Source organism: Geotrypetes seraphini, chromosome 1 (assembly GCF_902459505.1).
Source record: "Geotrypetes seraphini chromosome 1, aGeoSer1.1, whole genome shotgun sequence".
NCBI classification, from domain to species: Eukaryota; Metazoa; Chordata; class Amphibia; order Gymnophiona; family Dermophiidae; genus Geotrypetes; species Geotrypetes seraphini.
The window spans coordinates 25,511,342-25,538,857 of record NC_047084.1 but is presented as its reverse complement, the minus strand read 5'-3'; the positions used below and the strand labels follow the sequence as shown (position 1 = coordinate 25,538,857).

The following is a 27,516-nucleotide window of genomic DNA, read 5'->3' as shown; positions in this document are numbered from 1 at the left end:
TCTGGCTGGCTCCCTTAGTCCCTTGCCGGAGTTTATTTTTAAGTTTAAAGGTGCTGCAGCGGCTCCTTTTACGATCGCCGCTTGTGTCAGAAGCCTTCTCTGACGCAGGTGTTGCTCGTGAGAGGAGCCGCCGCCGCTTTTAAACTTAAAAATAAACTTTGGCCGGGCATGAACTGTAAGGGAGCTGGCAAGACCGCACATCACCTTGGGGTCTGCGAGAGACAGACCGTTGTATGCACGCATGCGCACTCCTCCCAGCCACGGACCTACAGATCACGGATCACGTGCTTAGCATTTTATTATAGTAGATGGTAACTATGATATTATAATTATAATTAAATTATTTAATTATAAAAAAAACAGTAGATATTCAAATTAAGTATGGTAGTTCCATTTGAATTAAATTTAGAAACAGAATAGGAAACATTATTATAAGACAGATTGTGGATAGAGGGGGAGCCATAAGTTGTTACTCGAGAGGTATGAATAAAGCTAGTTGAAAAGACGCCGCAGCCATTATAACACAAGCAGTGTATCGAGGAATGGACTGGAGAGGCACAAATAGGTGAGAATAATTGATATTAAGAAGTTTGAAAGACATCAAAGTTGATTCTTGTGCACATTGCGAGCTAATAATAACGCACTATATTATTGTATATTTCTTGGGAGAGGGTATCCTTGAAACAGCCAGTTTTGGCAAAACATGTTGGATAAAAAGATCCCCAGCTGACATTGTTAATCAACAGATAAGTGAATTTAGAAGTAAAAGTATGAAATGCATGAAAAATACTAACTCCCTCTTCTATTAAATTGCGCTAGCAGTTTTTAGCACAGAGAGCCGCGCTGAATGGCCCGCGCTGCTCCCAATGCTCATAGGAACTCTATGAGTATCAGGAGCAGCACAGGTCATCAGCGCGGCTCACCACGCTAAAAACTGCTAGCGCAGTTTAATAGAAGAGGGGGTAAGTAGATTTTTATCAAGTTTAATTTATTTCATAAGGTTTCATTAAATTAGGAAAGCTGATCAATGAGGAGTGCATGCCAGTTCCAATAGTACAAGAAAAAAGCCATTATGGAGGCACATCTGAAGGATTTGGCTTTAACAGTACAAACAATCGATATAGGAATTAAGATATTGTGACACACTACAACAATTGCTATCACAATGGGAAAAATCTGCCATTTTACCCTGCTGGTAAAAATGGTCATAGCGCGTGGAAGCCATGTGTAAGGATGTGCTAAGGCCATTTTTTACTGCAGTTTGGTAAAAGGATCCTTAAGAGTAAAATGGAGACAAAAAATAGCTAGTTTCAGAATTGTATTCCAGGTGACTTGAGGACTTTCCTTGAATAGTCAGCTGAATACTTGAAGAGACAATGCTTTCTATGGCTCTCAGAGGGAGCAATGCAAGTTCCGATCTTGTATGGGGAAAGCCTATTGAGAGAGGTTAGGGCTCTTTTTTTTTTTCTTTTCATAAATATTTTATTGAATTTTAAAGAAGAACAATACACAATGCTCAAAAATAAACAAATTATAACACTGAATACAAAATACTAGTCGTGGGACGCAGAAAAAGTACCATACTAACTATCATGACACAGAGAGATAGATAAACATTTACGGAAGGGTTCCCATATTTTGTTAAATCTCCTCATATTGCCACACTTAACTGCAAATATTTTTTCATACTTAGCATATAAACACACCAAACTCCACAAGTTATTGTGATCCTGGGCAAGTCACTTAATCCTCCATAGCCCCAGGTACGTTAGATAGATTGTGAGCCCACCGGGACAGATAAGGAAAATGCTTGAGTACCTGATTGTAAAACCGCTTAGATAACCTTGATAGGCGGTATATAAAAAAAATCCTAATAATAATAATAAAACTTGATTGTAATCCAATTTAGAAAAATCTTTCCAGTGAGAAAGTATTGATTTAATAGTTAGTACTAGGTTTTTCGGTAATTGAGTTTATAAGTATCCAACCAAGTATCTATCCCATTAGTCCCAATATAACTATTCAATAAGGTTCTGATACAGAAAGTACCTTAGAAATAGTCGTTTACTTAACATCTTATTTTTCTTGGCTATTAAAAACATTTTGCCCTGTTGGAAGGACTTATCCAAGGTAGAATACATTGTATAGTGCAGGGGTCTGCAACCTTTAAGACATAAAGAGCCACTTGGACCCGTTTTCGAAAAGAAAAAAAAACTTGGAGCCGCAAAACCATTATAAAACAAATCTAACACTGCATATATTGTTTCTTATCTTAATGCTATATACAGGATCACTAAATTGAAAATAAAATCATTTTTCCTACCTTTGCTGTTTGGTGATTTCATGAGTCTCTGGTTGCACTTTCTTCTTCTGACTGTGCATCCAATCTTTCTTCCTTTCTTTCAGCCTCCTGTATGTTTCCTCTCCTCCAGACCTCATTCTCTCCCCCAACTTTTTCTTTCTGTCTCCCTGTTCCCCCTGGCCCACGGGACTCCCACGGGGATGCCCCCCTGACCCACGGGACTCCCACGGGGACACCCCCTGGCCCACGGGACTCCCACGGGGATGAAAACAGCCTACCTAAATTCTGGCGATGCAGGCATGCAGCTTACAAGTCCGGCGTCGCGGCGGGAAATAGCCATGCTGAGCAGTGAGCTCAGCACGTACACAGATGAAAGCCTTGCTTGCTGATTGGTCCGGCGGCACGGCGGGGCCGCCGGACCAATCAGCAAGCAAGGCTTTCATCTATGTACGTGCTGAGCTCACTGCTCAGCATGGCTATTTCCCGCCGTGACGCCGGACTTGTAAGCTGCATGCCTGCGTGACACACTACCGGAGCCGCGGCAAAGGTGGAAAAGAGCCGCATGCGGCTCTGGAGCCGCGGGTTGCCGACCCCCGGTATAGTGGAACACGGTATGCATAACCAACAAATTTGAAAGTGTAATAGCTGAAAACATCATTCTATTAGCTCATTCCTTGGAGTATGGAGACCTGTCCAACTTTATTGTGACTTGACATAAATTATCTCAATGTAATATCAATGTAATATTTATAAAATATATATAGAGTCACTTCTTGTCAGTTAATTAAGTTGCTTGGGATGCTCAGTATGATGCTCATTGGAAACTCTTTTCTATGCTTTTCACGTATACTCTCAGCTGAAATTATATATACTGGCCCTGCTGGATTTGGTTGACATGAGACACTGGTTGTATTGACTTATAAATAATACTATCTTCCCGCTTATTAACTGTGATACGTACAACTAGTCTGTTTCATGTTTAAGTTATCTTTTGTATATTTGCATATTTATAATAATTATTTGTATACTTTGTATATTTATTTTGAAAAATAAAATATTTATGAAAAAAAAAATAGTTGACCAAACTTTATCCCAATCATCAACCACTTAAGGACATGTGAACAACATATGCTCCATAATGCCCACTGCCAACTTACATGACCAACAAACATTCCTCTGTTTGCTATCTATTTTAAATATTTTTTAATGGCATCTGTAAAGCTTTGTGCATAAGAAAAAAAAAGAAAGATTGCATTATACTAGCCAAATGTAAAGAAGATGCAATTGATATCCAAATCTTTTCTCATTGTGTTTCTTCCAACTGGAAACCTAACTCATGTTTCCAAGTACTTTGCAGACCATGTGGTCGTTTACAAGTAGTCATGTTTAAACATTTGTACCATTTGGAAGCTGCTCCTTTACAATTAAGCATTGAAGAACAAAGGGAAATACAATCTGGTTGCTCAGCTTTTAACTTATTTTGCAAATGGGCCGATTTGATACAATGCAAGAGTTGAATCCATCTATATTGTTGGTGTTTAGGTAAACCATATTTATCCACTAAATCCCAAAATGAAACCCAATCCTGATTTTTCAGTAAGTGTTTAACCTGCCGAATACTAGCATTTTTCCAGATTTTCCAATCTATACTCATAACTTGTATTTTATAAATAGGATTATTCAAATAGGAGCCCAAGACGTATCATTCCATTAAAGATTAACACTCCTTTCTAATTCTTGAAATGCAGTTTTGGTAGCCTAGAATATATTATTCAAATTTTACTCGTTCTTAGATTTAGTGAAAGGAATAGCTCATAAAGGCACACCAACACCAAGAGATATAGATTTTCTTCAAATCTGAACCATGCTGACAACAATAGCAGTGGGTCTGAAAGTATCCACTTTGAACTTTGCCTAAGTATAAGGCCAAGTGATACTCATAGAAACTGGGAAACATGACTCCACCCCAACATTTATCACCCTTTAATTTCTTTAAATTAATTTTAGCTTATTTTATCTCAAGAAAGATATAGCGGAATTAGAAAAGGTTCAAAGAATAGCAACCAGGACGATAAAGAGGTTAGGGTTCTTCAGTTTGGAAAAGAGCCAGCTAAGGGGAAATATGATTGAAGTCTACAAAATCCTGAGTGGTGTAGAACGGATAGAAGTGGATCGATTTTTTACTGCATCAAGATATACAAAGACTAAAGGACACTCAATGAAGTTACAGAATAATATTTTTAAAACCAATAGGAGGAAATATTTTTTCACTCAGAGAATAGCTAAGCTCTGGAACACATTGCCAGAGGATGTGGTAAGTGCAGTTAATATAGCTGGTTTTAAAAAGGTTTGGACAAGTTCCTGGAGGAAAAGTCCTTAATCTGCTGTTGAGAGGGGGGGCAGATGTTAGCTATGGAAGGTGCAGACAGAGGGGGAGAGACCCTGAGGAAGAACAAAGAGATGCATGATCATAACAGAAGAGGGAGAGAGAGGGAGACATGTTGCCAATAGGGGTGGAGGAGAGAGGAAGAAAAGTTGGACTCCTGCAGGGACAGAGATGTTGATTGGGGAATGGAACGAGGTCTGGAGGACAGAAGAGGTGCACACAGTATATATAATAAACTAGCTGATGCCCCGGCGTAGCATGGGTATTTAATTATAGCAATAACACTGTAAATGGATTCAAATAAAGATACTTTATAGTGGTGAATGAAATTATTTTTTAACAGCTTTATAAAAAGTACAATATTCAAATTATAATGTGAAATATTTGACAAAATGAATACAATACAACTAACAGAAAACTTGATTATAAACAACATTTTTAGTTTCACCTCCAGGAGCAAGAACATATAAATTCTTGGGTGAACCCACCCTTGAGCAAGCAACATAGAGTTGACCATGGGAAAAACAGGGGGATCTTAAATCCACTCCACAGTATGTAATAGTCTGTTCCTGTGATTTGTTGATTGTGATAGAGAATGCAAGTATCACTGGAATTTGCAATCTCTTAAACTGGAAAGGAAGATGTGTAGCAAGTTTCGTTCAAATCGGGCAAGCCGTTTTTGCGTTGGCAGCTTTTTACATTTTTGCCATTGACATGAATGGGTGAAATCTGATTGTCTGTTTGTAGCTCCGCCCATGTGTGCAGGAGGGCCGCGAGACCCCCAGAACATATCACCCCAGGTAGTGAGAGATCTGCATACCAAGTTTCGGTCAAATCGGGCAAGCTGTTTTTGCGTTGGCAGCTTTTTACATTTTTGTCATTGACATGAATGGGTGAAATCTGATTTTCAGTTAGTAGCTCCGCCCACGTGTGCAGGTGGGATGCGAGACCCCCAGAACATATCACCCCAGGTAGTGAGGGATCTGCATACCAAGTTTCGTTCAAAACGGGCAAGCCGTTTTTGCGTTGGCAGTTTTTACATTTTTTCCATTGACATGAATGGGTGAAATCTGATTTTCTGTTTGTAGCTCCGCCCACGTGTGCAGGTGGGCTGCGAGACCCCCAGAACATATCACCCCAGGTAGTGAGGGATCTGCATACCAAGTTTCGTTCAAATCGGTCAAGCCGTTTTTGCGTGATCGCGGCACATACACACACACATACATACATACATACCTCCGATTTTATATATAGAGATAAAAAATAAATATGGGGGATCTTTTACTAAGGCGCGCTAGACGATTTAGCGAGTGCTAAATGCTAATGCGTCCAAAGAATATAATGGGCGCATTAGCACTTAGCGCTCACTAAATTGGCTAGCGCACCTTAGTAAAAGAGGGGGTATATGTTTAGTGTTTTTATTGTTGGTAGATCATTTTGACTTGGTCATTTGAAAAGTAGCTCGCAAGCCCAAAAACTGTGGGCACCCCTGGCATAGACAAAAGGCACTGGCCACGTGTCAATCACATTTAGGTGCTGTTTATAAATCGTGGCTAGCGGTGCCTATGTACAAACTTAGGCGCCTGAAATGTAGGCAAGGGTTTTAAAGGTCTACATTTCAGGTGCCTAAGCTTTTGAAGAATTACGCTTAGCAGCGCCTAAGTCATGCTCCACCCACAGAAATGTCCACTTAGGCGTTAGGTGCCGCTAAAAGCCATGCAATAAGCACCTATCACCCACTTAAATTTTTTTCCCCCAATTATTGAGGCTATTAAGGGTATTTTGCCAATTAAGTTAGACACCTAAGAGGCACTTAATTTTAGGCGCCCTTTATAGAATCAGCCCCTTACTCCCCTGTTCTATAGCAGGTCGCCTAAACTTAGATGCCAACTCACACTTATTCAAGTGACTGCTACAGTTATGCAAGTAACCTTCATTGCAATTTTTAAAAGAACCATTAGGTGGCACCACAACATAACCAAGAGAAAAAAAAAATGTCATGTACTGTATATAGGAGAGAGCAAGAAGACTCCACTTTTAGAAAGTTTATTGTCCGGGATTATGAACTATGTGTAAAAATACAGACATTTTCCCCTGTCTGTCCTGGTGAGTTCACAATCTATCTTCATTCTCCTCAGGTGTTCCTTCTATAACTGAGAGTACCAAATATGTAGAAGAACTTTATACTAAACTAGGGATGTGCATATGGAAACCTTTACATTTTGTTTAGGCTGTCCTTAGTTTTCAGAGTTTTTTCAGTTTGTTTCACACATTTCCTTAAGAGGAATGGCTTTCCATAAGTGATGCTTTTTTACTTGCATGTGTAGCAATTTTGAGCAGAACTTATCTGAATGTGATTTTTTAAGCTTTGTATTGTATGGATTTCTCCAATTATGGAGAGTGTGGCACAGTGGTTAAAGCTACAGCCTCAGGACCCTGAGGTTGTGGGTTCAAACCCACGCTGCTCCTTGTGACCCCAGGCAAGTCACTTAATCCCCCACCCCACTCCATTGCCCCAGGTACATTAGATAGATTGTGAGCTCGCCAGGACAGGGAAAAATAATTGAGCACTTAAATAAATTCATGTAAACTGTTCAGAGCTCCCCTGGAAGAACAGTATAGAAAATTGAATAAATAAATAAAATAAATGTTTAAGGAAATAATTTTGTTGCACTACTGATAACTATGACCCCTGGTGCAGACTTAATACTGTAACGGCTCATGTCAGGTTTTCCATTAAAGCTTGTTTTCATATCTATTCTTAAGGCCCACTGTGCTTTTGTTGTAATTTGCTCTTTGTACTGTTGTTTCCCTCTTTTGTGTTCCTTCCTTTGTTCTCCCAGAACATTTTAACATGTACCAACTGATTTCACAAGCATTAATTTGTAGTTTAATACATGTTAAATCAAGTTAGCATGCTTCTAAAACATAGAATAGTGCAGTTTATGGAATCCAATGGATTGCAGGACCTGAGTCAGCATGGTTTTACTAGAATAATAATAATTTATTTCTTATATACCGCTATACCGTGAACTTTGAAGCGGTTTATAATAAAGATACATTTGACAGTACATGGGATAGAAACGGTTTACAATAAAGATTCATTTTGTCAGTACATGGGATACAAGTGGGTTACAATACAAGTGGTTTACTATCAAGGTGCATTTTGTCAGTGTATGGGATACAGGTGGGTTACCATAAAGATACATTTAGTCAGTACATGGGTTACAATAAAGATACATTTTGTCAGTACATGAGATTCAAGATGGAAAGTATAATTAGTTTCGGGCCTTGGAATTAGGGGGCGAGGTGGAAGGGTCATGGCGAGGAAGAGTTGGGTATGGGAATTTAGAATTTGTTAAACAGTCGAGTTTTCAGGGATTTTCTAAAGTCTGCGTATGTAGTGGCATCAAGTATGGGCTTTCCAAGCCATGTGTTCAGCCTGGAATGATAACATTCTATCTAGAAACTTTTTGTATTGGTATTGGAAACATTTGATTAATTTGATTGCACTTCCTTATTGTAGGCCCATCCAGAATACCCCCCTCTCCCCACCATACCTATGGCTCCTTTACATTTAGATACAGTATGCTTCCACACATGCAAATGGCCCCTGTTCTGAAATGTCAGTTACATATGTAGGATGTTTCTCACATAAATCCCTGCATTATTTATAAACTCATCACAAGAAAGCAAAAATAAAGAGGAACTGAAGAAAAATATACAAATCAATCAATTACTATAACTCCAGTGATAAATGTGTGCTGGGAGCATAAATGCTCAAAAGCTTAACCCCTATGGTCTTTAAATATATTTTGAATGAACTGCACAAAACGCCTCAGAAGCTGCAGGGCAAACGTTGCTATTGGTTTAGCACAATTTTTTCTTAGCATCTGCTCATTATTACTTATTTCAACCTTGCTGAATCTATCCCAGTTCTCAAAGACATTATTCGCAAGCTCATCTAAGTGGTGTTCCATCTCATCCTTTATCATTCTAATGAAAAAAAAAAAGGATAGGCCTAACACACACAATGTCACAATGAGTATATTGTATCAGTGTGCATCAACAGAAGATTACCACTGCTTCCACCAGCCCATCCAGCTGCCCACATGAGGAGATGACCCAATACCAATAGACTAAGGTCGATAGAATAAAAACATTAATTCAATTCTTAGAACCTTTCCTATCATACATACTCTGATTCCTATATAAACATTTTCCACACTATCCAATAAATTTATTACTTCATTATTAGGTAACTTCCAATCTGTAAACCGTATATACTGATAATCTCCACAATATTCTGTTATCACTTGATTCCCTTGATTTGTAATTCTCAAAATTGAATCCTCTACCTCACCATTTAATGTACACGAATCACTGTTATGTAATTTATCTAAATAATCTTTATTACGCAATTCTTTTGGTAATTCCTATAATTTGTATTCCGCCTTGAACAATATATAATGTATAATGTATTCGAAATTAATTTTCCTATGAACTGTTTTCCTACCTTCTTCTACTCTATGTTTATAACCTAACTCAGTGGTTCCCAACCCTGTCCTGGAGGAACACTAGGCCAATTGGGTTTTCAGGCTAGCCCTAATGAATATGCATGAAGCAAATTTGCATGCCTATCACTTCCATCATATGCAAATCTCTCTCATGCATATTCATTAGGGCTAGCCTGAAAACCCGATTGGCCTGGTGTTCCTCCAGGACAGGGTTGGGAATCACTGACCTAACTAATTTATTTTTCTCAAGTACTTTAGCAAGAATGTGAGCCTTTGCGACAGTCAGGGAACTCTAAGTACTTTCTCTTCATCTTAATTAATCTTACTTAATGCATTTCTTCTGTTTCTACTGTAAACCGCTTAGAACTTCACGGTACAGCGGTATATAAGAAATAAAATTATTATTATTATTATTATTATATACTGATGAACCCTAACAGCTAGATTGCAGGTTGATTTTGCCAGTAGGGGCATGTGTGCTATAACCTCTGACTTCTCTTCATTATTATCCTAAGTGCTTCTGTTATGGACTTGTAAATCTGTTATAAAACATTACTTTTATTTACGCTTTGTTTTTGCATTTTATCTTTGTATATTTTCTGTCTTTGTGATGTGATGTGTATGTCTTTCATTTGTGCTGAATATGTTTTATAAGAGCATATGAAAAGCCTTACTGGGTCAGACTAATGGTCCATCAAGCCCAGTAGCCCATTCTCACAGTGGCCAATCCAGGTCACTAGTACCTGGCCCAAACCCAAGCAGGATCAATACTCCATGCTACCGATCCAGGGCAAGCAGTGGCTTCCCCCATGTGTTTTGTGGTTTCTTCTTTACTTTTGGTATTTTAGATTTCTTTATGGCATTATAGGTACTGTAAATTACCTAGGACCTTGTGATTTGCTGTACAGAATAATGCATTTTATCTTTCTCTATTTGATCCATGTGGTCCGTGTGGCTGATCAGTGAACAATACAGGAAAACGGAATTAGGGACCTTTGTTCAGAGGTGTTTGCCCCTAGATTTAGTGACACTATACAAGAATGGTTTGAAAAGTTTGGTAAAAAAAAAACAAAAAATCAGTTTTGTTTCTCAACATAGTCTCCATCAAATGCTATAAACTCAGTCCAGCGAGTTTCAATTTTTGCTGCCTTTCTATGTCATAGATGGTTTGAAGAATGTAGCTACTACTACTATCATTAATTATTTCTATAGCGCTACCAGACGTATGTAGTGCTGTATAGAGTCACGAAGGAGCTTACAATCTAGACAGACAAGACAAACAGGATGCCATGGATATAGTTAGGGGGAATGGTTAATCTGCTGGCTAGGGCAGTAGGGAATAGGGTTATGGACTGAAGACTACATCAAAAAGGTGAGTTTTCAGTCTGCTTTTAAACAAGATAATGGAAGGGACGTGGCGGACAAACTCAGGTAGTTTATTCCAGGCGTAGGAGGCAACTAGATGAAAGGAACAAAGTCTGGAATTGGCAGTGGAGGAGAAGGTAAAGCTAAGAGTAGTTTATCTGAGGAATGGAGTTCTCTGGGAGGTGTATAAGGAGAGAGGATAGATATTGAGGGGCAGCAGAATGAACACACTGGTAAGTTAGTAAAAAGCGGATAGGGAGCCAGTGAAGTGATTTAAGGAGAGAGGTGACATGAGTGTAGCGAGGTTGCTAGATGAGGCGTCGTGCAGCAGAGTTTTGAACAGATTGTAGGGGGAGGAGGGAGGTGGCACAGCGGAAGATCACTAAGAAGTAGATTGGAGTAATCTAAGCTTGAGGTTACGAGCGGGTGGACAAGAGTCCAGGTAGTGTGCTCAGAGAAGAAGGGGCAAATTTTGGTGATGTAGTTTGAATACCTGAATGTTACTCGTCTTGGATAAAGGTGTGAGCTAAATTTATAAGTAAAACAAACTGCTTCTATCACCTGCAGCGACTTCAAATTCTCTCTCCATATATTGAAAAGATGAGTTTCATACAGCGGTCTATGCAGTGATGATGTCTTGACTAGACTACTGTAACGGCCTGTATATTGGTCAAACCAAAAAGAGTGTGGACCTGCTCCAATACATTCACTATACTGTAACACAATTAGCATAGGGATTCAAGCAGCATGACCACATCCCAGCCTTCCTGCAAAATCCAAAATGGCTACCAGTACCCTATAACGCTAAATTTAACACTCTCTGTTTGATTTTCTCAGACAAAATGAGCCAGAGTACATAAGGAATAAGTTTACCGTCTATTCAGCTTTAAAACCTCTAAGGACCTCTCAAGGCATGATGCGATACCTACCAGCGAGTTTTCTCAGTAGTAGCCCCCATAGTCCAGGACTCATTCTCAGAGAAGCTACACCTAACTCAAGACTACTTCTACTTCAGGAATCAAGTGAAAGTTTGATTTTTCTCCAAGCCATTAATTCAAGTGGTGACTACTTACCCACTCACTCACTTGTAACTAAAACAGTTCTACACATCATCAACTGCACATTAGAGAATGACACGGGGACAAATTTTTCCCCCTTTCTGCAGAAACTCAATTTCCCCGTCCTGTCCACGCAAGTTTTGTCACTGTCCCTACTACTGCTACTTATCACTTATATGGCACTGCCTTAACCGCACAAGCCTCGAACACTTATCATTTTAATGTGTTTGAGGCTCGTGCACATGAGGACGTGGCCCACATGCTGGGCCGTTTTGTGAATCGGGTCGGTAATAGTGATCGTCGCTAAAGCTGATTTAGCAACGATCGCTGACTTTAGTGCATCTAGCCCTTAAAGACCTTTTCATTTCAGCAAGCTTATGATGATGTTCTAAACTGAATAAGATGCCACGAGAACAGGCATGTCTGTCTCTGTGATCTTGGCTAAGTTATGAAAGAGTATAGCTGCTATGTTGTTTTTATATATCTAATATATGTGTATATTTGTGCCTTATAGAATAATAATGGTGGAATAGAAATCTCTAATGTAATGTAATGCAATGGAGTTGGGAAACGATTTAAAAAAATATCCTTCAAAAATAATTAAATCATCGTATAAAATATAGAAGCAATAATTATCATAAACTTTTAATAATCAATAATAGTTGTTGTTTGCTTCTGAGACCAAAATGTCTGAAAATGAAGGCTGTTAAGATCGTCAAATGATTTTGTTTTCCACATTTTGTCTCAGAAGCAAATATAAAGACAATACAAAGCTCTAGCTCTGAATAAAGAGTGATAACAATATCAATCATGAACTATTTATTGTGGGACATTTCATCTATCTATTATTGTTTAGTAACTTTCACAGTTTCAAACATTGGGTGGTATCTGTGAAGGTGAAAATTATTGAAAAAAATATGTAATGTGTTTGGTATACATTTGTGCCTTGCCATGAATTGTAGATTGTGTGGGCTATAAATGTAAAATAAACAAATACAAAATAATTACAGATCCAGCCCCTTATGCAACCAGAGCCCGGCTTCTTCTGGCCATCTGGGTTGACTTGAATTTGTGTGTACGTCCGTCTTGATGTTCTTTGTTAATTTCTGATGTTTGTGCTGCTTTTACAGGGAATATTGCCAAACACCACATAATGCTTGCACTGTATTTCTTCTGACTGTTTCACTTGCTAGATGCTGGGCCTAATCTCATTACTTTAGCTCATCTTTATCAAGTGTTTCTCATTAAAACAAGTTCCACAATTTCCTTTTCATTTCTTTTCAGCCTTATTCTACAGCTCACTTCCAACCCTTGCCGGCTGCCTTTCACTAGCTGATTCTCAATGCAAAGTATTTGCCTTGTGGCCGTTACCAGTCTCTAAAATTGGCTTCTTTTCTCCAATTAAAAAAGTAGTCACTCTTTTATTTACTTGGTTCTTTAAAAACATCACTATTTAAAACTCCAATTCCACTTAGCATTTGAAATTGCCTACCCAAGTCCAACAATATCTGAGCTTCATTCTCACTTGAACGATTCACTAAACCTTTGGAAATCTGAAAAAGAAATAAAATGAAAACACATATTTACCATATGACAAAATTACATTGTTGATAACTACATAATCACAATAAATTACTCTTAAATTTTGCTTTTTCTTCAAACACGATTATCATAGCCCTAATAAAGTAGCTTGCAGATTAAGCTGTGGGCCTATAACACTGGATGAGCCAGTGAAGATTGGTTGGAAGAGAGGGGAAAGGGTTAATTAAATATTTGCAGGTGGGGAGGTGGAGTGGGGAGTGGGTTGTTAGGCAAGGTAAGTAAGGGGAGGGCGACTGGATGAAGGAGGTAATGAGATAGGTGGTAGCTTGAGAGTGGATTAGGATTGGCTGGGGGACGGTTTTAGGGATTGATGGGTTTTTGTGAGGAAATTTGGCGGGCCGTGGAACATTAAGAGTTTGGAGGTAGTGTGGGAAGGTTTAGGTTGGTGAGGAAAATTGTCCCGCCTTCCCTTCCCCTTTTGGGGGGGGTTGGCTTCTAGGAGGGTTTTTTGGAGGTTGGGTGGGGGGTGGGGTTAGTCGCAGTTTTGTTGGTGGAAAAATTATATATTGGGGGAACAATTTTGGATCAATGTGGCTATGTAACGGACATGGTGATTAATTTTGTTTAACTGCTCATGTGCGACACTGCCAGACTCTACGGCACCACAAGTCTTACCTAAAGGGAACTGGGGAATGGGTGAGAATTTTGGAAGAGGAGCTGGTTCGACACTGAGTAGCTCCAGATTTTGTGATTAAGCTACACTGTATTGGAAAATGATGATTTGAATTTATTAAGATTTGTTGTTATTAACGATAAAGCTGTGGCCCATTTTTTGCCACAATATGTGAGCTGATGTTTTTAACTGGACAATCTGAGCGATGGTGCGAATTCCAGTGTTATTGAAGCACTTCAAAGATTGAAAAAGCAGCGATGACTTTTGTGGTGATCACAAAAGATTTTCTTTTTTTAATTCTTGCATTTTAATCGATATCCTAACATGAGATACAGAAACAATTGATATTGATTGTGCCTGTTTCCATTTGGTGAAAAGAGACTCAGGAAAGTAGCATGACTTTGACTTGCCTCACACCATCAAATCTACTCGAAGTTCATATTTATTTGCCTACCCGACATTAAAATCTTGTCGTTATAAGAGATTTTTCGACAGAACATTTTCATTTCAAGCAGGCAAATTGAATGCCTGGCTAAGCAAAACTATTTTACATGCTTCATCCTATTATTCTTTTAGGAAATTGGTGAAGACTTATCTTTTTGATAAATTTGTTACTTGATATTTTTTTTCCCCCCATCTTTTGTATTTCTCCAGTATCTGTACTATGCACTGATTGTTCAGTTCTCTTTTTTGTAAACCACCTAGAACTGTGTGGTGTGGCAGTATACAAGAATAAAGTTATTATGATGATGATGATGATTATGATTATGCAGTGATTCAGTTGGCATTTCTTCTATGGATTTCCTGAGTCCCTATCCCTTGCACTTTTACATAACAAATACAAAACTTCTCAGCAATACTGAATGGAAGATTTAGTATATTTTGGCAAGACAGTTCCAGGATGAGTGATCAGACTGATCTACCTCCACTTACTTTACTTGAACCCCAACTTACCCACCCTTCTATTCCTCTCCCTCCAAGTCTCCTTTTTCTTAATGTAGAAGTTGACATATAAGCTACTACAGACTCTATTATCTGTGGTGCCTTGAAGGCCATTGCCATCCATATGCCCCTCATATGCTCAATTTATTGCCACAATGGGGGTAATTTTCAGCCCACAGTTTATAAGTGGCTTATAAACTGATTCCAACCATGGTCTGACCTAACTCTGGATATTCAATATCAGCAAGTTAACTGGGCACCGGCTGATATTTAAACCAGTGTTCAATTAACTTGGCCCATAAAGTTAGGACAGCTGTTTTGCTGTCCTACCTTTATATACTTACTTAGCAGGTTAACAGACTACATATTGTCACTAACAAGCAAAGTTGCCACTCCACCAAAGCCATACTCATGAATGGGCCTAGGTGGTCCTGGGCCAACCCAGTTTAGGCTCTGGTATACCCAACAGCGCTGCATGGAACGCTGACATAGATGGAACATGCTAGGCTCCCATGTTGCTGCATGCTCTCTTCAACAAGTTCACAGCAGTGGCAGCAATTTCTACACAATGTTTACTGTACACCTGACAGCTTCCCATTTGCCGCATCCTGCCTCTTCTGTTGAAACTTCCTGGTTTTATCTGCCTGGGTGGGATGCAGCAGAAGGTAGGCTTCCTGATCAGCAGCAGTGGGAATCACTGTCACTTCTGGGTACCCACTGAAGTGAGAGGAAGAGGTGTGGGTAGAATGGGATGAGGGAGGGATGGAGAGATGCTACAGGAAGGGGAGATACAGGGAGAATTGCTAGACATGAGGTGAAGGGGAGAAATGGAGAGATGCAGCAAAGGAGTGGAGAGGGGTGGTAAAGGAATAAATCTATTTATGGGGTAGAGGGGAGAGAGGGATGCTAAATGGAGAGGAGAGAGGGAAGGGCATGAGAGGGAGAAGATATTGGACATAGGGATGGAGGGAAAAGGAGAGATGGTGCATGGGGGAGAGAGTGCGAAATACTGGATATGATGGTAGAGGAGGAGAGAGTTGCTACATGGCGAGAGGGGGAAAAATGTCAGACCCAGGGCACAAGGGAGGAAGAGAGAGCGATGGTGGACAATTGGAGAGAGGAAGAGATATTGGATATGAGGGTGGATGAGAGAGAGAGAGAGAAAATAAAACATAGGAGGTGGAGGAGGGAGATGTTAGATACAGGAGAAGAAGGGAGTAAGGGAGAGATGCTGGACAATGGGAGTGAGGGAGAGATGCTAGACCAAGGAGGAGAGGGCAGGAGGGAAGAGAGAAGGGACAGGGAGATGAGAGGCTATGAGGATGGGGAGGAGAGAAAGGGAGCCGATGCTGGGCTAGAAGGGTGGAGGGAGGAAGACCTGAGAATTGTGGAACTATGTGGGAGAGGCCAAGAGGGGGAGGAGGAGGTGACAAGGAAATGAATGAGAGGATAGTGATTACAAAGAGTAGAAATATGATAATGGGGAGAAGATTAAAGAGGAAAGGGAATGGAGAGCTGGGGAACGAGTGAGATAGGGAATGAGATAACTAGTGTGTGAGAGAAGCAGATTGAAATCTGATAGGTAGCTGAAGAGTAAAAAGAAGGAGACGGGTGAGAGAGTGAAATTTGAGTTGACAGAATGGCAGAAAATTTTTAAAAAAGAGGAAAGAACTAAAAAGGAGCAATCAATATGGTGGAGGCAGGTAGAGTGAGGGAACAGACAGAGGAGAAAAGACAAATAGACAGCAGCCACTTGAAGGAGAATTACCAGACAGACAGGAAAGCAGAAGATAGAAACTGGAACCAACATGATGGAAAAATAAAATGTCTACACAGCAAAGGTGTAAAAGTGTATTCTATTTTAGATGTTTTAAATAGAATATGTTAGCTTTGGGAAATGTGCATAGCAAATGTCTGTATTGTGTTCAGTAGAAAAGGAAATGCCTTTCTGTTTTTATTTTTTCAGTGTTGCAGTACATGCTAAGTTTAACTTCTTGGGGTTCCCAGTTCACTTTTTTGTCTAAATATTTTTTATTTCTAATTTGTGGCCCCTGTTCTGTATTTGGTGAGAGTCTGTTGGTGTGATAGTAATGGCATGTGGGGAAATCAGAGTGGAGGCAGGGAGAAAAAGAAATCAAGGAGAGGGGGCCCTCCTTTATTTTCTGACCTGGACCCTAGCATGTCCTTACCCTTGCTGTATAGCTGGTGGAGATCCCCAAGCATCCCCAGCAGAGGACCTCCTCCAAAGACAATCAGAACTCCCTTCTACCAAGCTCCTGAGCCACCAACAACTAAGCATGTGTGTGGTGCCAGCATCAGTGGCTTAGGGATATTGCTGTTGCCTGCCAAGATTGGTAAGAGGGAGTTCTGGCCACCTTCAAAGGAAGTCTTCAGCTGACAGAGCTTGGGGATCCTTATTACCTAATGTATTTATATTTTGAAGTGGGAGTAAGACATGGCAGAGAAATTTTATACTCACCCACCTTGGGCTCAGGCCCACCCAAAATTGACTGTCCAGCTATACCACTGCACCATATGAGAAGCCACTGGAAAACAACCAAGCAAATCAATAGGCACAAGGCTGTTGAACCAAGGACAAATTTACTGATTGTAGTGTCTAGTGACACAAACAACAGGACCTGTCACTTTTGGTTACATTATTCTTTTGACTGCAATTTACCACCCTTAAAGCTTTTAAGAGTTGATTTTTGTCCTTCTGATCCAATTTGTCTGTGGTTGAATGCCGTAACATTTTTTTTTTTAACCAGTTGTGTTTGTAACTTCTGATGCAGGCAATTATTTGCAGAAACACGGCTGTGTTGGGTTCTGTTGTTTGTGCCACTAGATGCTGGAATCAATAAATCCACCCTTGGATCAACAGCTTTGTGCCTATTGCCTTGCTTCATTGTTTTCCCTGTGGCTTCTCAACTTCACTGTTGTTTTCAGTTCAACCCTTTTCCCCATTGTTCCTTCCTTATTTGTTCTTTCCTTTACATATTGCAGTTCTTCCCTTTTTTTCCCTCTTGTTTTACCTTTGAATGTCAGATGTAAAACAACCAAGCAAGGCAGTCTGGTTATGCCACTGTACCAAGGTTTCAAGGTTTAGTCCAAAATTCAAAGTGCTGTACAATAAAATACATAATCAGCGTACAGTAATACAAAACAAAAGATTAAAACAAAATACATATCGTTACTGGGGACTGATTAGTAAAAATTAAAAAAACACTTTTTAATTTTTACTAATCAATCCCCAGTAACGATATGTATTTTGTTTTAATCTTTTGTTTTGTATTACTGTACGCTGATTATGTATTTTATTGTACAGCACATTGAATTTTGGACTAAACCTTGAAACCTTGGTACAGTGGCATAACCAGACTGCCTTGCTTGGTTGTTTTACCTTACATCACTGCACTCCCCCGTTGGTCCACCCCCAGCTTGCCCCTAACCCAGCTGGTTAGAGGATGGCTGGTTAGCAGGAATATTCAATGACATTACCCTTGTACCTATGAATAACTGTGGCTAGCTGGCTCAGCAGGGTTTAACCAGGCCTCTCCTGCCTAGTTAAATCCTTTTTATTATCAATCCTAGTGTTTTTTAAGAGTTGGTAGCAAAAGCAATCCATACACTTTCCCACAAAAACAATCTGCAGTCTCATTAGGGTTTTGTCTGCCTGTGAATATAATAAAATCACTAGGGTCAATTATATGCATGCATAAAAGAGAAATGTACCTCCACATCCTCAGTTTCAAGTGAGGACTCATTAGATATCAAGCCCACAGTGTCTGGAAGAAAAAAAAAAATGTTTCAGATACTTATGGAGTAAAATAAGTGATAACTGGCAAATATTTTTTTTTTAAAAAAAAACCCAAATAACTGATAATAGATGAGATTTTGATATGTCAAGATACACAAAAGAAGAAATATATTCAGTTCAAACTATTATGTTTTAAGCAGGCTTAGCGAGCTACATATGGGCAATATGACCGCACAGGGTTCCCAAATAGTGTGCTGTCCATTGTCGTCCCTGCTTGGGTGTGAAGTAATGGATAGGATAGGAGCTCTAGATGGCATGTCACACGGGGCATGTTTCTGTTTCAGGATGATCCTGGCTATAGGTTGGCTTATCTGTCAGGATGGACGCACATTTATGTCAAACTTTCCTTTGCATCAATCTATAGCACTTATTGTTTTAAAAGAAGAGAACTAGTATCTGTAAACACCCAGAAGAAAACTGGAATCTTCATAGGTCATCATACTTTCTAAAAGACTAACTCATGAGATGGCAGTACATAGGCTTTTGGGGCCTGATTCTAAAACAGTGTCCCGACTATAGGTGATGGTTGGCATCCTACCATGTACCCCCATCTAATGGACCAATCAGAACACATGTTTTAAAAAAAAAATAAAATCAATGGGGCGAAGGACGCCTACAATGTAGGCATTGTTCTTTCATATACAGAGACCTCTAGGCATGCCTATGGATACCTAAGAACAGCATAGGTGTGGCTTATGCCGGAAGTGACCTTAGGCATCCATAGGCATACTTAGGTGCTTCTCGTAGGCACGAGCCAGACATCTGTAAAATGCTGGTGTTCATTTAAGGCGTAAGTAGAGGATAATAGACGCAATTCTGCAAACGGCGCCTACCGGTGATTGACACACAGTAGGTGCCCGTTTTGTAGGCGTGATTCTATAAATCGCGCTGTCATGTGATTGGCACACGATCGGCAGACATTTTTAAAACAGCCACCCCTGCTGGCGCCATTCATAGAATCCGTGCTGGAGTGTTCAACGTAGATACACACACCGGAGTGACACCAACTACACATACTATAGCAGGACATGATTATCCACCCTTACCCTAGCTGAGAATTCTTAAGCACCATTCTAACCTCATATGCAACTTCTTCAAATTAATCCCCTTATTTTCTTACTCCTGCTACTCTATCTTATCTATATGTTCCATCTTTGCTTCCACCCTATGCTATTACAATGTATTGTCATACTATACTAACCAAGTCGTGTCATAATATGTTTGTTGTGCCATGTTTTGCTGAACCATACTCACCATGCTATGTCTCATATACCATGTTTTTATCATGGGCTCCTTTTACTAAGCTGCAAAAGCGTTTTTAGCACGTGCAGCATTGCCGCATGCGCTAAACCCACGCTACGCGGCTAGAAATAATGCCATCTCAATGCTGGCGTTGGCGTCTAGCACGCGCTAAGCGCACGCTAAAACCGCTATCGCAGCTTAGAAAAAGGAGCCCTATGTTTTACTATGCTTTGTTAACTATGTTTTTGCCATCTTTATCAATGTTTGCCATACTATTTTTTACCATACTGTGTCTGAGAATGCAGCACAGTGGTTAGAGGTTGAGGTTGTGGGTGCAATCCCTCATTGCCCCAGGTACATTAAATAGATTGTGAGCCCACTGGGACAGAGAGGGAAAAACGCTTGAGTACCTGAATAAATTCATGTAAATCGTTCTGAGCTTCCCAGGGAGAACGGTATAGGAAATTGAAAAAAATAAATAAATATTTTGTCAACATTGTAATATAACATGTGCGTCATACCTTGATTATAATTGGAATATTTTTACTGCTGTAATTGTCTATTTGATTTATTCTTGCTGTATACCATCTTGAATGAATTCCTTCAAAAAAAATGGTAAATAAATCCTAAGAAATAGATTATATATTTTATTATAAGCTACCCTAGACAATTTTAAAAGAATTGTGGCAGAATCTATATTTCCACCTCCATTTTTGTGATTTTTAGTTTCACTCCATAAAAACGCATCTTAGCTACTTTTTTTAATGTGCTTTTTTCATAGCCCCAACCCCTCATTCCTTCATTAGAGAATCACAGCCTCCTGCAAACCTGTTTTCACATCAACATTTTAACTAAATTACCTCCCACTCCTTTATGAAGCCTCGTTAGGTTTATCATCACTGGCCATGGCAGTAAAAGCTCCAACGCTCATTTCAATTCCTATGAGCGCTGGAGCTTTTACCACCATAGCCTGCAATTAAAAAAAACTAACACAGCTTCATAAAAGAGTGTGGGGGTTAATGAGATTGCTTAAAAGTCTGCCCCAGAATGCCCTGCCCTTTCTGATCCAAGCAGGAGGTGAGTAAATGTAAAATGTACTCGCACTTTGGACAGGACTTTTTTGCAGTGTAATTAAGTTGTTAATTTTATGATTCTTTACAAAAGATGTGCTAGGGTTGAAACCCTGACAACTGGTACTTCTGATTAAATTCAAACATGTGCTAATTTGAACCCCAATTTATCATACGTTAAGGTTCAAAACAGTACCTTCGTCAAGGCTTGCTGCATTGTAGTACATCTGCAGTCTCTGGATTTGGTGAGAATTTAAAATCTGAAAAATGACAGAGTCAGGATTTAGCAATTATTCTCCAGCGATTTTGAAAAGATCATCATTATACTACAGCCTTATAAGGTATATAATATCACACTGCTTAACTTAACACTAGAGAATGACACGGTGACAAAATTCATCACCATTCCCGTCCCCGCAGATAACCGCGGGAAACCATCTTCATGTCATTCTTTAAGGAGAGGGGGAAGAATCAGAGTATGAATGGCCACAACCACTGACCCGCAAGCTTTGCTTTGAAGAATGCTGGTGTAGAAGGATTGAAGTTGAGATACACACTACAGAATGACAGTCTCTGATATCCAGAGCAGATATTGTGATGTCATAATGCCTCATTCCACCAGTGCCTAAGAGCCAATCACATCAGTGATGTCACAATGGCTTCATTATCCTTGGCTCCCATAAGAATCAGAGTATGAACGGTCACAACCACTGACCCGCAAGCTTTGCTTTGAAGAATGCTGGTGTAGAAGGATTGAAGTTGAGATACACACTACAGAATGACAGTCTCTGATATCAAGAGCAGATATTGTGATGTCATAATGCCTCATTCCACCAGTGCCTAAGAGCCAATCACATCAGTGATGTCACAATGGCTTCATTATCCTTGGCTCCCATAAGAATCAGAGTATGAACGGTCACAACCACTGACCCGCAAGCTTTGCTTTGAAGAATGCTGGTGTAGAAGGACTGAGGTTGAAATAGACACTAGAAAATGACATGGGATTATTTCCTGCGGTTATCCGTGGGGACGAGAACGTTGATGAATTTTGTCACCGTGTCATTCTCTACTTAACACCTCTTGCGTGTACAGAAAGGCATTAGTAACTTAGGTGTCTTCAACATGCCCTGATCATGTTTCAAGTTCAAGTTTCACATTTTATTAAAATTTTGATGTAATTGCAATATCATTAATTCAAAGCGATTTACAATTAAAACAGGGTCTTAATTATTAACTAAAACCAACACAGATGGACATGACGTACCAATACATAAGGGAAGTAGGGAGAACTACAATAAGTATAGTAAAGGATACATAAAAGGAAAATACAAATGGAGGTCTACTAGGCATTATATATTCAATTGTGCTGTTAAAAATGATGTGCATGGTAGTTTATAACAGGATGCCCAGCCAAACAAGACATATGCCACACTTATTTTATAAAGACTTCAAAACCACTAACAATCCAGTACAAGAATGAAAGCCAACAGACTGAAGATGAAAATTAAATCTTACATCAAATAGCATACTCAGGGCCTCTTTTAAAAAGCCATGGTGGAGATGCTGCCATGGTAAATGCACCAAAGCCCAATCAATCCCTAAGGGCTTCGGTGCATTCATCACGCTGGTCCCTGCTTTTTGGCTTGATAAAAGAGGGCCTCAGTCTCAGAAAAGGAGTTATTAAATGAAAAAATCATCAGTGATAAGGACCATCATACGTAGGGTTACCAGATGTCTGGGAAAACCCAGACATGTCCTCTTTTTAGAGCACTGTCTGGGTGCCCGGACGGACTTTCCAAAACCCAGTAGTTTATCCGGATTTTGGAAAGCCCCTACCTCCCGACCACATCTGGAGGGCCTCTGAGCATGCGCGGATGACGTTACACGCATCCGCACATGCTCGGAGACTCTCCAGATGCGGTCTGGAGGTCAGAAAACAAAGATGAGGCTTTGCGGGGGCGGGACTAGAGGCAGAACACAGCAGGGCTGGAGACAGAATGGGGCGTGGGTAGGGGGTAGAACAGGGCAGGGCCATGTATTTGGGTTTCTCTGGACAAAAATCTGGTAACCCTAATCACACCCAGCACAGTGATATCTGTTATATGCAACTAATTGTCACCAATGCTCCTTTTTTCAATCATCGGTCCTATCCATAAATTTAAAGGGCTTGATATTCAAAATAGTTTAGCTGAGCAGGAGACACTGAGCTGGCCCTCTGGCAATATTCAGTGGCATTTAAGAATATAGGCCCAGATTCTATAAATGATGCCTAACGATGCATGCCTAGCCAATCTAGGCACCTAACTTAATTTTCTTAATTGGCTTTATTGGTGGTGATAACTGAAAGTGCCATTAAAAAAAAAAAACAATTTAAAAAATGTAATTAGCCAGTAGGCACCTACCACTTCAAGATAGGCATCTACAGAAAAGCGCCTACCAGCAAGTAGGCATGGTGAGTGGCAGATTTGGGGTGGATTTTGGGCTTGGCTTAACTTAGCCATTGGTAGGCGGCTAACAGATGCACTCATTTAGGCCAAGAAAACCCTGGCCTAAATGGGAATGCGCCTAAGGTTTCAACACCTACCAGCGTCTAAGACTGCTTTGGCGCCATTAGGTGTGATTCTATAAATAGCATCTGCTGAATACTTCCTGTGACTGCCCGGGCACTGTCCAGTTAGTGCTGGAAAAGTCCGAGGGTGGCACTTGGGCGGAGCCAGAATGTAATCAGTCAGCAATGATATTCAGTCCACTAATCAGATAAGTATGCAGATAAAATTAGGACAAACAACAAAAGTCCAACAAGACAAAAAACCCACGGGTATAAAAGCACACAAAAAGCAGTAGGAACAGACAATGAACACTCCACGTAGGATCACTGATGTAAAAGAGTCTTGTTTATTGCAATAAAAGGACATATATAAACTGTCCTTTTATTGGAATAAACAAGACTCTTTTACATCGGTGATCCTACGTAGCGTGCTCATTATCCGTTCCCACTGCTTTTTGTGTAATAAAATTAGGACATCAAAAAGGTTGTCCTAACCTTCTCTGCTGAGCTAATCAGGCACTGATCAGTATATTATTAGCCAGTGCCCTGTAAACTTTCAGGTGATCAAACAGACCCCAACATTGAATAGCAAGGATTAATTCAGTCTGCAGCTAAAAGTGACTTAAAAACTGCTATATATCTACCTCACAGTTTTCTACATTTTTATCATTACTAAATGTAAAAGACTTCTCTCCAGGACCCGATGCCTTATATACCTGATGCCTCTTATTTTGATACAATTTTTCACAAAACACTTTAGTAAAACTTAAGTTCTTTAGTAATTTTTTTCCTTGTTGATTCTGTTTATAGCATTTCCTTAGTAAATACTTCCCATGGATTTGCTTCTTTGAAAGACTGTAAAGTGATGGGCTGGGTCAGGAACTGGTTGAGTGGAAGGTGACAAGAGGGTAATGATCAATGAAGATTGCTCTAAGGAAAGGAAGGTTACCAGTGGTGTGCCTCAAGGTTCTGTTCTTGGGCCTGTTCTTTTTAACATTTTTATAAATGATATTGCTGAAGGGTTGTCGGGTAAGATTTGCCTCTTTGCGGATGATACCAAAATCTGCAATAGAGTAGACACGCCGGATGGTGTGAATAACATGAAGAAAGATCTGGCAAAGCTTGAAGAATGGTCTGAAATTTGGCAGCTAAAATTTAATGCTAAGAAATGCAACGTCATGCATTTGGGCTGCAAAACCCAGAGGGAATGGTACAGTTTAGAGGGTGAAGAACTTATGTGCACGACAGAAGAGCGGGACTTGGGTGTGATTGCATGTGATGATCCTAAGGTGGCCAAACAGGTTGAAAAGGTGACGGCAAAAGCTAGAAGTATGCTAGGTTGCATAGGGAGAAGTATGGCCAGTAGGAAAAAGGAGGTATTGATGCCTCTGTATAAGACTCTGGTGAGACCTCATGTAAAATATTATGTAAAATTCTGGAGGCCGCACCTTCAAAAAGATATAAAAAGGATGGAGTCGGTCCAGAGGAAGGCTACTAAAATGGTGCGTGGTCTTCATCATAAGGAGTATGGGGACAGACTTAAAGATCTCAATCTGTATACTTTGGAGGAAAGGCAGGAGAGGGGAGATATGATAGAGACATTTAAATACATAATGTAAATGTGCATGAGTCGAGTCTATTTCATTTGAAAGGAAACTCTGAAATAAGAGGGCATAGGATGAAGTTAAGAGGTGATAGGCTCCAGAGTAATCTGAAGAAATACTTTTTTACAGAAAGGGTGGTAGATGCGTGGAACAATCTCCCAGAAGAGGTGGTGGAAACAGAGACTGTGTCTGAATTCAAGAGGGCTTGAGATAGGCACATAAGATCTCTCGGACAGAGTAAGAGATAATGGTTACTGCGGATGGGCAGACTAGATGGGCCATTTGGCCTTTATCTGCCGTCATGTTTCTATGTTTCTATACATTGCTGACTGGTGATACATAGTGGAATAATTTGTTGGGAAACGCAATCCTGTTTCATATTGCAATGTAGCTAAACCAGAGGTTGATTCAAAAAGCAGTATGACAATATTGACTCAGCCTGCAGATTCTACCATAAAATTAACATCAGTAAACAAAGACCATGCAAATTACTGCCACAGGAACCCATAGCTCATTATCAAATCCCCTTTCTATCAGTGCAGGAGTAGTAGTAGTGCTTGGCTTCTGCACCGAGAGAAAGATTGACTTAAAAAAAACGTTGTCAGATAATTCCTGGTAGTCTAGAAGCCTCCTCTCCTGCCCCCAAATCAACCTAATTCATAATGTCCTGCCCCTAAAGTTAAAATTAGAAGCCTTGGAAGTCTACGGCCTCCCCCTCCTCCACTACTTAACATAAGAATACATAGTAACGTAGTAGATGATGGCAGATAAAGACCCGAATGTTCCATTCAGTCTGCCCAACCTGATTCAATTTAAATTTTTACTTCTTAGCTATTTCTGGGCAAGTATCCAAAGCTCTACCCAGTACTGTGCTTGGGTTCCAACTGCCAAAATCTCTGTTAAAACCTACTCCATCCCATCTAAACCCTCCCAGCCATTGAAGCCCTCTCCAGCCCATCCTCCCCCAAATGGCCATATACAGGCACAGACCGTGCAAGTCTGCCCAGTACTGGCCTTAGTTCAATATTTAATATTATTTTCTGATTCTAGATCCTCTGTGTTCATCCCACGCTTCTTTGAACTCAGTCACCGTTTTCCTCTCCACCACCTCTCTCGGGAACGCATTCCAGACATCCAACACCCTCTCCGTAAAGTAGAATTTCCTAACATTGCTCTTGAATCTACCACCCATCAACCTCAAATTATGTCCTCTGGTTTTACCATTTTCCTTTCTCCGGAAAAGATTTTGTTCTGCGTTAATACCCTTCAAGTATTTGAACGTCTGAATCATATCTCCCCTGTCCCTCCTTTCCTTTAGGATATACATATTCAGGGCTTCCAGTCTCTCCTCATACATCTTCTGGCACAAGCCTCCTATCATTTTTGTCGCCCTCCTCTGGACCGCCTCAAGTCTTCTTATGTCCTTTGTCAGATACGGTCTCCAAAACTGAACACAATACTCCAAGTGGGGCCTCACCAATGACCTGTACAGGGGCATCAACACCTTCTTCCTTCTACTGGCTACGCCTCTCTTTATAGGGCCCAGCATCCTTCTGGCGGCAGCCACTGCCTTGTCACACTGTTTTTTCACCTTTAGCTCTTCGGACACTATTACCCCAAGGTCCCTCTCCCCGTCCGTGCATATCAGCTTCTCACCTCCCAGCATATACGGTTCCCTCTGATTATTAATCCCCAAATGCATTACTCTGCATTTCTTTGCATTGAATTTTAGTTGCCAGGCATTAGACCATTCCTCTAACTTTTGCAGATCCTTTTTCATATTTTCCACTCCCTCTTCGGTGTCTACTCTGTTACAAATCTTGGTATCATCTGCAAAAAGGCACACTTTTCCTTCTTATCCTTCAGTAATGTCACTCACAAACATATTGAACAGGATCGGCTCCAGCACCGAATCCTGAGGGACTCCATTACTCACCTTTCCTTCCTCTGAGCGACTTCCATTAACCACCACCCTCTGGCGTCTATCCGACAGCCAGTTTCTAACCCAGTTCACCACTTTGGGTCCTAACTTCAGCCCTTCAAGTTTGTTCAACAGCCTCCTATGAGGAACCGTATCAAAGGCTTTGCTGAAATCTAAGTAAATTACATCTAGCAAATGTCCTCGATCCAGCTCTCTGGTCACCCAATCAAATAATTCAATCAGGTTCGTTTGGCACGATTTACCTTTTGTAAAGCCATGTTGCCTCGGATCCTGTAACCCATTAGATTCAAGGAAGTACACTATCCTTTCTTTCAGCAACACTTCCATTATTTTTCCAACAACCGAAGTGAGGCCTGTAGTTTCCTGCTTCATCCCTGTGACCACTTTTGTGAATAGGGACCACATCATTAACAAAAATCCCTGGTGTTTTGAGGCACCCACCTACAGACTCAACCTCCTCTCCCCACTACTTAAAAGTTCCCTGGTGTCTAATGGCAACCCCAACCCA

General features: G+C 40.2%; 1 protein-coding gene across 5 annotated transcripts in view; it reads right to left on the bottom strand.

The window, feature by feature from the left end:
- Positions 1 to 27,516, bottom strand: part of ARHGEF28 (Rho guanine nucleotide exchange factor 28) — a 524,944-nt gene that overhangs the window by 243,745 nt on the left and 253,683 nt on the right. For all 5 annotated transcript variants that reach the window (XM_033929274.1, XM_033929277.1, XM_033929278.1 and 2 more), the window contains 3 exons: positions 21,111 to 21,174; positions 18,518 to 18,570; positions 13,121 to 13,181 (listed from right to left, as the gene is read on the bottom strand). In XM_033929274.1, coding sequence (XP_033785165.1) covers positions 13,121 to 13,181; positions 18,518 to 18,570; positions 21,111 to 21,174 — 178 coding nt within the window. The remainder of the gene's footprint in view (positions 1 to 13,120; positions 13,182 to 18,517; positions 18,571 to 21,110; positions 21,175 to 27,516) is intronic.